This window comes from Camelina sativa, chromosome 8, assembly GCF_000633955.1.
Source record: "Camelina sativa cultivar DH55 chromosome 8, Cs, whole genome shotgun sequence".
Taxonomy (NCBI): Eukaryota; Viridiplantae; Streptophyta; class Magnoliopsida; order Brassicales; family Brassicaceae; genus Camelina; species Camelina sativa.
In genome coordinates this window covers 8,238,278-8,248,440 of record NC_025692.1, presented here as the reverse complement: position 1 = coordinate 8,248,440, position 10,163 = coordinate 8,238,278, and the positions used below count along the sequence as shown (strand labels likewise).

The window sequence follows — 10,163 nt, the reverse complement described above, 5'->3', positions numbered from 1 at the left end:
AACTAGCAGTTTGGGAGGAACTTGTTGAGAAACATCATAATCTGAGAGAAAGAGTTTTTGAGTTAAAGTAATACTATAATTTCACAAGGTTATGAGTTTGGACTAACACATTAAAGAAATAGATAAGTATATTGTAGCGTAGACAGGTAAATTAGGTAATTTAATGGGTAAATAAGATTATGTTATTCAATTAATCTAGATAATTAAAAACTATATAAATAGAGAAATATCCAAAAAAACTATATTATCGGACTTGAAACATTAATGTGTATATCCATCTATGGCTCTTGTACTCACAGTGGTGTCACCAAATCCACTATCACCCTCACTATCATCGCACCACGTGTCCCCTTCCCGCCATGGCTTTCGTCACGGCTTATCATCATCACTAACCATCCGCCGGAACAAATCACCGGTAAGGCTCCCTTTACTAACACCACCGCGTCATGTTTCATCTCGGCGCGTGAAAGCCTTCTCACAACTCCAATTCCCTCTAATCTCCCCAGACGATCACTGGTCCCAATGGGCCACTCTCTTCGCCGCCGGAGCTTTCGGGGTCTGGTAAGTCACATCATCAAATCCTAACTTCGAGTTCTTAAGAGTTTCTATACTGAAATCTCTGAAATTACCAAGGTCGGAGAAGACGAGACTTGGAAGTATGGTGAGTGGTGCGTTGACCAGCACGTTGATTGGTCTCGCCGCGAGCAATTTAGGGCTGATTCCGTTCGAAACGCCGTCGTATGATTTCTTCATGGAGTTCCTCTTGCCGCATACGATTCCGTTGCTGTTGTTTAGAGCTGATCTCCGTCGTATTATCCGATCTACTGGGTCGTTGCTCATTGCATTCTTAATTGGATCTGGTAAAGGTTTTGTCTTTGCTTAGTTTTAGATTCAAGGTTAGGTCTTTTAAGAATTGAGGATTGCCTTATGTTGGTTTGGTGGCAGTTGCTACGGTTGTTGGGACTGTGGTGGCTTTTATATTGGTGCCGATGAGATCGCTTGGTCCGGATAACTGGAAAATTGCAGCTGCTCTCATGGGGAGTTACATTGGTGGATGTAAGTTTGTCTGGAGCTTCTTCATTGCTTCTTTGGCTTGTTAACCAGTCAAAGGTACTCAATGTTGATCGACATCACTTAAAAAGTTTCAAGCTTTTACTTTAGATTCTGAAAATCTGACATTTTTGGCTGTTGATAAATGAGGGAAATCTTGTTAAAATTTGCTTGTATTATGTTTCTCAAAGATAATAACTCTTTATTGGTTCTTTTTCTTGTTTATTCAATGCAGCACTTAATTTTGTTGCGATATCGGAGGCTCTACAGATTACACCATCTGTTATAGCAGCAGGTGTGGCTGTGGATAATGTCATATGCGCTCTCCACTTCATGGTTTTGTTTGCGTTGGCCTCAAAGATTCCCCCTGAGACTTCCTCAACATCTCCCCCTGGTAAAGTTCATCTTAATCACCTGTTATATTTTCTTGTTTTTATAAGGTATGTTACAGAACACTTGGACAGGTATTATCTTATCAGTAGCTATGGCTAACAGTTGGACCAATTAGAGAACCAATGACTCTAGGACTAATTGGTTAGAAGTTGTCAAATTAATTTGAGTGACTATTGGTAAACTAGTTATGATGACTATACATTATAATGTGTCTGGCAACGTATGTTCTGATAATAAATACTCAATACTTTTATATTATTACATAACCATTCTCATCTTCTAACTGCATTTTGCATCAACATTAATGCGCATGTCAAATTATGTATTGAAGAAAAATGATTCTACTCGCAGTTGCATCGAAATTCTAACACTTCTGTTTAAAGTTCTATGTGTGTGACGTATGGCAGATGCCGACATGGCTAAGGATGACAAGCTTGAGGACAAGAACAGAGTGGTTTCAACTTCAATTGCACTAACAATTTCCTTCCTGATATGCAAAGCTGCAATTTCCATGACAACGCTATTTAACATCCAAGGAGGCAAGCTTCCTGCAGTAACAGCGATCACTATTTTCTTGGCAACTTCCTTCCCTGACTTCTTTGATTCTCTCGCACCTTCTGCTGAAATCATCTCTCTTATTCTCATGCAGGTATCTTTTTCTTTACACTTTATCTATTAGAACCAATTCGGGATGTGTCATTGACGAATAAGAAATAGTGATGGGTTTGTCTGGCTACACCTGGTCTGTGATGAGTTTAGCCTTAAAGTGGAGTAAACCTGTAATGGGGGCAGATTAGTAGTTCATCTAACTAACTATTTATTTCTTAAAATCTTTTTTGGTCAGGTATTTTTCACAATTCTAGGAGCTACAGGGAGTGTATGGAATGTAATCAACACTGCCCCAAGTATCTTTCTGTTTGCTGTTATTCAAGTAATGGTTCATCTTGCAGTGACTTTGGTTGTGGGAAAGGTATTATGTATAGACATGAAGCTACTCCTTCTTGCATCAAACGCTAACATTGGGGGTCCAACCACTGTTTGTGCCATGGCAACCGCAAAAGGATGGACTTCTCTTGTCGTTCCCGGAATTCTATCCGGCGTTTTCGGGGTCTCCATTGCAACTTTTCTCGGCATTGGATTTGGAGTTTTGGTCCTCAAACGATTATAGATTTCTAAATGATTGGATGGGAGGATTCTGAAGCCACACTCCTACAATATGTAATTGATGTTGTCTCATTAGTTTAGTTAGAGATACTCTTTTACTTTCCAAAAGTCAAGTGTACTCGCACGATACAGTTTTTTTGTTTGTTTGATTATTAGTATTAATATATGAATTTATCTCATAAATAAACAATAACCATTTCGATTGGTTGAGCTCTACGTGATCAAAAATAAAAAATATGTCGGGAAAAAAACTAATAAAATCGTGTGGTACTGTAGATTGTACTACTGTACCGCTCTTTCAACATAAGTCAACTGTACTTCAGTTCGAAATTGAAAAACTCAACTGTACTTGCCCTTTCCAATCTGAAAAAGTCAATTCCACCATATTAATAAGATTCTTCTGATTCCATATATTTGTATTTTGTAACCCAAATGCCAAAGCAGTGCTAGATTTATCCTATAAATTTGTGCCTTAAATTGTAACTTTTGATTCCAAATTATATATATGCAATATGAATATTACCACGACATGGCTTGGATTTAGGTTCCTAACTGAGCCTTTACTTTCTGTTCACGCACCTGCTCGTTCCATAAAATTTATATGATGCCTATAAGGGTCGGGATCGGGACGGGAACACACTTTTGTTAGTAGTTTAGTACAAACATAATATTTTCGAGAGCATAGATATATTATTAGTTAGCTAAGCTAAGAAAAAGTAAAGGTGTAGTACATCAAGTACCAATTTGTCCACGCATGAATCATGCCTTTTTTGCGTCAAGATAGTAGAATGTTCCCAAATCTAAATTCTCTAAGCACGAAACCCTAACTAATAGTTTATTAGTTATGATTGGAACCATTAGTACTATACTTTGATTTGATTGGAACCATCTTGTACTTCTCATTTCTCTCTGTTTATTAACTATATAGATATTTCAACGAGAATTCCCTCCTATATAAATGTACATTTGGTAATATTTCTTGTTTTTTTAATTTGCCAAGATTTATTGTAGTAGACTTGAAACAGTTTTTCTAAAAATAAAATAATCAAACCATTGCTCTCAACTCACAAGTTTTCTATTCGCAAATATATCTAACCCGTTTTGACCTAGGGAAAACTCTAAGAAACTATAATTTTTTTTTTCTTTTTTGGGATCCGACAAAAGACAAAATCTAAGAAACTATCATATGTTACCTATAATGCGTTTATACTTTTTTTTTTTGGGTGAATAAATGCGTTTATACTTTAATTCATATATACATGTACTTAAAGATTTTAAGAGTTTCATTCACACAAGTTCATTTCAAATATATATAGTTCCCCCCGGAACAAATATTTTAGGTAGCATCTAAATGTTATTTATTTCTAAAACTATTCTTTTGTTGATTTTGCTACGTTGGCGTCAAGATAGGATTTTGTAATTTTGACGTCGAAAGAAGATAATTTGATGGTAAAATATAATTCCGTAATATATATATATATATATATATATATATATATATAATTCCGTAATTTGGCACCATTCCATAATCATGTAACAACTAAACATACAAGTTACAAAAAAGAACATAAACGAACGAGAGTATGTACGTCCCTTCTATCAAAATTCCAAATATGATTTTTCCAAATACTATATTGCGGAGTTCATAAAAATAAGTAAATCTATAAGTAACCGAATATATACAATTTTTTTTTTTGGTTTTATGTCAAAACCGAATATACTATATGATCAGAAGAAGGCATTCAATTGCGTAAAGGGGGTCATAAACTGATCCATGTGGGTGTGGCTAACATGTGTCTATATAAATTTTGATACAATTCCCGGCATTACATTTATGATATACATCTGAGTTATCTAGTTGCCTACATATTTTATTGTAATTTGTGTATATCTGCCGGCAAATAAATATGTTGGGAGATAAAGATAAAATATATAAAAGCAGGGAAGGATTCTCACATCTTAGACAATATATGACGCTTACATATTTATATAAATATTACAACATTGCCCTTATAATGTACTATAAATAACAAATCAGAAATAAGGTTTCCACACAAACAACACACATACATCAAAATATTGTGTACTAGATATATAAATACAAAAATGGGGAACATGAGAAGTCTGGTGAAGATGTTGATGGTGGTTCTGTTTCTTGGATGGATGTTTATTTGGATTATGATTTCAACTAATCTTTTCAAAAGCAAATGGATCCCCAAACTCGCCAAGTATCTCAATACTACTTATTTTGGTCCTCAAGGTATGTATTCTCGCATTTACTTTGAAAATTTTTAATTGTTTTGAGGCTTGAGTATTCAAGGACTATTATTATAGGCACGAATCTAGTGCTTCTCACGGTTCCAATGATGTTCATTGCGGTTCTGAGTTGTGTTTATTTGCATACCCAGAAGAAACCAAGCCAACCTCAAAGGTTCGTTCGACTTGTTATAATTTCATCAATATTGGCTACGTATTTTCATGTAAATATTTGTAATAAATTATCAAAATTTTATTTATATGAATCATGAATGCAGGGAATGGAAGGTAAAAAGGAAAATGGGGAGGGTGATGATGGTGATGAAGCCATTGGGGATAGTGACAGCAACGGAGTTGACTTTTTCTCTATTGTTTGTGGCTCTTCTGGTTTGGGCTCTCTCCAATTATCTATACATTAGCTATCACGTCAGCCTTCATAACCACGACAACTCCAAAATGTAAGCTTCTTTGTTTTCAATTCTAAACTATATATGCTCGAAATGGTTTGTTAGAATTTGAATTGCGCGTTCATAAATTAGTTTGAATTGGAAACTCATGATTGTTCAAAACCATGTGAAAGTTTCACAGTGAAACAGAACGGATGGTACATACCATTTTTGATACGTATGGTCCGATCTCCAAATCCGTAGGAGAGTTTATTAAACTTTGACTGAAATGGTACAGATGGCAGGCAAAGTTTAGGTCTTTTGGACTGAGAATCGGATATGTTGGCCATTACTGTTGGGCCTTTCTGTTCTTCCCGGTGACAAGAACCTCTACGATACTACCACTTGTCGGGTTGACTTCAGAGTCAAGCATCAAATATCACATTTGGCTCGGGCATGTCTCAAACTTTCTCTTCCTAGTCCACACGGTCGTTTTCCTTATATACTGGGCCATGACCAATCAGTTGATGGAGGTGCGATACATCTAACTTCATTTTTCTTTTTCTGTTTTTGGTTTATACTATAACTAAACTAAACTGATGAATTTATAGTTTCTTATATATGTAAAAAGACGTTTGCATGGAATCCGACATATGTGTCTAATCTAGCCGGAACAATAGCGATGGTGATTGGAATAGCGATGTGGGTGACAAGTTTACCATCCTATAGACGAAAGAAGTTCGAGCTTTTCTTCTACACTCACCAACTCTACGGTCTCTACATAATCTTCTACGTAATCCATGTGGGAGACTCGTGGTTCTGCATGATCCTGCCCAACATCTTCCTGTTTTTCATCGACCGTTACTTAAGATTCTTACAGTCCACCAAGAGAACCAGACTTGTTTCCGCTAGGATCTTACCTTCAGACAACCTCGAACTCACTTTCTCCAAAACCCCAGGTACTTACAACTAGTTCCTCCGTTTACTTTTACATTCAAATGAAACAACAACAATAGTAGGGTTTCCTTTTAACAAATATCTTTTTAATTATAAATAAATAGATACAAACGCCAAAATGCAAACGAGATGAAAAATAGTTTTGCTAGATTTCTATTTTAAAATACAGTGTATAATGATTGTAACCATTTGTTTCATGATCTAACTATAGGGCTACAATATACACCAACAAGTATATTGTTTCTACATGTGCCGAGCATATCCAAGCTTCAATGGCATCCATTCACAATAACTTCGAGCACCAACTTGGAGAAAGATACGCTAAGTGTTGTAATCAGAAAACAGGGAAGTTGGACTCAAAAGCTTTACACCCATATCTCTTCTTCCATTGATTCTCTCGAAGTTTCTACTGAAGGTCCTTATGGCCCTAACTCTTTTGATGTCTCGAGGTACAAAAACTCAAAGGTCCTATTTCAGTTTCTTACTTAAATACTTTGTCTTAAGTTTAACCAATTGTCATTTCGATCATCATATAAAGGCATGACTCTCTAATACTAGTGGGCGGTGGCAGTGGAGTTACACCCTTCATTTCGGTTATCAGAGAACTCATGTCTGAGAGCCAAAACCAAAGCACAAAGCTACCAGATGTTCTTCTTGTTTGTGCCTTCAAACATTATCATGATCTTGCGCTTTTAGACCTAATCTTCCCATCGGATATATCAGTCTCAGACATTTCCAGGCTGAACCTCCGAATTGAGGCCTATGTTACAAGAGAAGACAAGAAGCCCGAGACAACTGATGATCACAGACTTCTACAGACAAAATGGTTCAAACCGCAGCCTCTAGACTCTCCTATCTCACCTGTTCTTGGACCCAACAACTTCCTCTGGCTCGGAGTGGTGATCTTATCATCATTCGTCATGTTTCTCTTGCTCATAGCGATTGTAACACGTTATTATGTATACCCTATTGATCGTAACACAGGAAAGATATATAATTTCTCGTACAGAGCGCTTTGGGACATGTTCCTAGGATGTGTGTGCATTTTCATCTCTTCAAGCATAGTTTTCTTATGGCGCAAGAAACAGAACAAAGAAGGAGATAAGGAGTCTAAGAAGCAGGTACAGAGTGTAGATTTTCAGATGCCCACGTCTTCTCCAGGTTCATGGTTCCACGGCCACGCGAGAGAGCTGGAGAGCGTTCCCTATCAATCTATAGTACAAGCCACTTCAGTCCACTTCGGCTCCAAACCTAATCTGAAAAGTAAGTAATCTGTTACATACATGAGCATGACTTCACTTACATAACATAATGTGTAAGTGAACGTATATGCATGAACCTGATACTTTTCAATCTTATCTTTTTGCAGAGATTCTGTTCGAGGCTGAAGGTTCGGAAGACGTTGGGGTGATGGTTTGTGGACCAAGAAAGATGAGGCATGAAGTTGCAAAGATATGTTCATCTGGTTTGGCTAAGAACCTTCACTTTGAGGCAATTAGTTTCAACTGGTGATCGATTCCATGTTCAAACTATGTTTGTTTGTTGTATCTGTAATGGACCTTTGATGTTTAGATGGCTTGCTAAATTATTCTTGTAACATAATGCAATAATGGAATGTTAATATATATGGCATCTTTATCTTATTCAGCCCATTATCACTTTTGTTTTTCTTGTTGTTAGCTTTTGTTTGTTATAATACTTTATTTTCTTCTTTCAAATTCATATAAAAAAATACATAGATGAAATCTAAATTTTTTGTTTCTAAAATTCCAGTTGACCAATATTATAGAATTGTTAATAAGCCTTTGGGTGACTTAACCTTATATAGAAGAACTAGGTACCAACCCGCACTATGTGCGGGATAAATCGATTTAAATAAAATATTATGAGTAAAATTATTATTTGACATTTAAGATTTGTTTGTATAAAACAAAATATGTAAGAAAGTTTTTTTTCGTTTATTCAAATTTGCGTTTATTTTTTGTAAAATACATTTCACCCTTAAAATATTTAAACTTGGAAAAGAATTTTTAGGAGGTGTAGAAAGTTTGGATGTCTTTTTGTGTTTCTAAAAATCAAATTCACATATTTTATGTTTCACATTATTATTAGTATCAACCATTAAATATATAAAGCAATATTTTTTAGACTAATTGATAAAAATGCAATGAGAAAAATAATAAAAGTGGTAAATAAATGAATAATTTTTTTTCTTGTTTGTGAAATATAATTTACTTTTAATATGTAAATAAGTTATGAAAATGATAATTAAATATATTTTTGGATTTAATAGTTGATTAAATATTTCATTTTTAAAAACTAATAGAATAAAACATTGGCTCGTAATATTACAATCGCATATTTATGTAAATAATAATGAGAAGTAAGGGCATTTATTAAAAAAAATGTAAGAGCTATGTGAGTGTAACACCTCAGCTTTTTTGTGAGAGTGCTTCTCTATTAATATATAGGGGATTCTATTTCTTTCTCTATAATAGAGTTTTAAAAAATAATATTTGCAAAGTATTCTTTAGTTTTTTATTTTCTTTTAATTTGATAGAAAAATAAATAAGTCTGACAAAAATTAAACTTAAATCAACCATTCATCGACCTTATTAATAAATCAACACAGAATGTAATAAGTCAACCATAAACAAACAATTCAACAGAAAACAAATATAAATCGATGACGAAAAAATATGTCAACAATTAAAAAAAAATCAACTAGGTTGTAAATCCACTAGCCATATGATAAGTCAACTGTTTTAAATTAAGTCAATAGTGAAGATAATTAGGTCAATAGAAGTAAAAAACAAATTGATGGTTCACAAAGTCGACCTTATAATAAATCAATATTGATTAAAATAAGTCAGAAATTCGATATATACATATATATTATAAGTGTATAACCTGGAATTATTTATTTTAAATAAATTTAAATCTAAATAATATAAACAGAAACATGTTAAGTTTTTTTCTTTACTCAAAATTTTAAATAATCGTTACTTAAAATACAATAAATACATTTTCGTAATCACGAATTTAAGTTAATTTTTAAATTGTTTCTAAATTTAATTTAGTTTTAGAAAGGATAAGGGTATTTTGTCTATTTTCAATTCATAATGTGTACGTTTCAAATAACTGTAATACTAAATGTAATTTTCGAATTTCTTATAAAATTTAGTATATTTTTAAAAATGTCCCAAAATTTATGATCAAAATAAATAAAGTAATATTCTGGATTGATTTTAGAGGTTTAGAATTATGATAACGAATTTATTTATTTTAATCATAAATTAATTAATAATGAGTGAGATTAATATATTTTAGCGCTGTGTACTTATCTTTGCTAATTTCGCTACAGTCCAAAGATCAAGCTTTAATTAACTTTAGCTTTAAACTACTCTTGAAAGTATTTGGTGTAATTATTCGGTCCATAATATACTACCAAAAATTTCACCGTTCCCTTGTGTTTAAAGTCAGTTGGGTTGTTCACCAAAAAAAAAAAGTCTATTGGGTTACATCATGAGAAAGATGGTTGTGAGGTAGTATGTGTAACATCTGTGAAAGAACTTTGGGAGGTTATGATGAGTGTCGATCGACGCCAAGGAAGGTGTCAGTTGACACTAACAATTTCCGATTTGATTAGTTTGTTTTAAATCATCGAAATTAAAATCGGTTAGATTTGGAAAACTCTAAACCGAGATATTTAAGCGAGAAGTCGACCTTAAAGGTTTCAGTTGCCGCTCATTTATCGTTCCAGAGAGTTAAGAAGAGAGAAAAATTGTTTTCAGAGAGTTTTTGTGAGATTTGGTGTCTTTCCTTGTGAGATCCTTCTGTGGGAGTGAAGGCTTGTTAGAAGGTTGATTGGGTGTTGGATTTGTCGGTTTTTGGTTAGAAACTTCCTGCTTCCTGCTAAAAAGATGAGTACATGACCATGGCTGATCTAAACATGGG

At 34.1% G+C, this 10,163-nt stretch overlaps 2 protein-coding genes across 3 annotated transcripts; both read left to right on the top strand.

Annotated features, from left to right (window-relative positions):
• On the top strand, positions 272–2,771 carry LOC104706696 (uncharacterized membrane protein YjcL-like). Its single transcript, XM_010422906.1, has 6 exons — positions 272–561; positions 634–860; positions 946–1,056; positions 1,286–1,444; positions 1,851–2,092; positions 2,288–2,771. Exons 1-6 carry the CDS (start codon positions 281–283, stop codon positions 2,609–2,611), a joined length of 1,344 nt encoding a protein of 447 aa, XP_010421208.1. The 5' UTR covers positions 272–280; the 3' UTR covers positions 2,612–2,771.
• Positions 4,709–7,753, top strand: LOC104706695 (ferric reduction oxidase 4). 2 transcript variants are annotated; one of them, XM_010422905.2, is made up of 8 exons: positions 4,709–4,835; positions 4,942–5,038; positions 5,142–5,234; positions 5,555–5,782; positions 5,881–6,208; positions 6,418–6,655; positions 6,745–7,469; positions 7,576–7,753. In XM_010422905.2, exons 1-8 carry the CDS (start codon positions 4,714–4,716, stop codon positions 7,716–7,718), a joined length of 1,974 nt encoding a protein of 657 aa, XP_010421207.1. In that variant the 5' UTR covers positions 4,709–4,713; the 3' UTR covers positions 7,719–7,753. The 2 variants fall into 2 exon arrangements, with proteins under 2 accessions (XP_010421207.1, XP_010421206.1); XM_010422904.2 differs by having other exon boundaries at positions 4,709–4,867; positions 5,142–5,321; positions 5,548–5,782.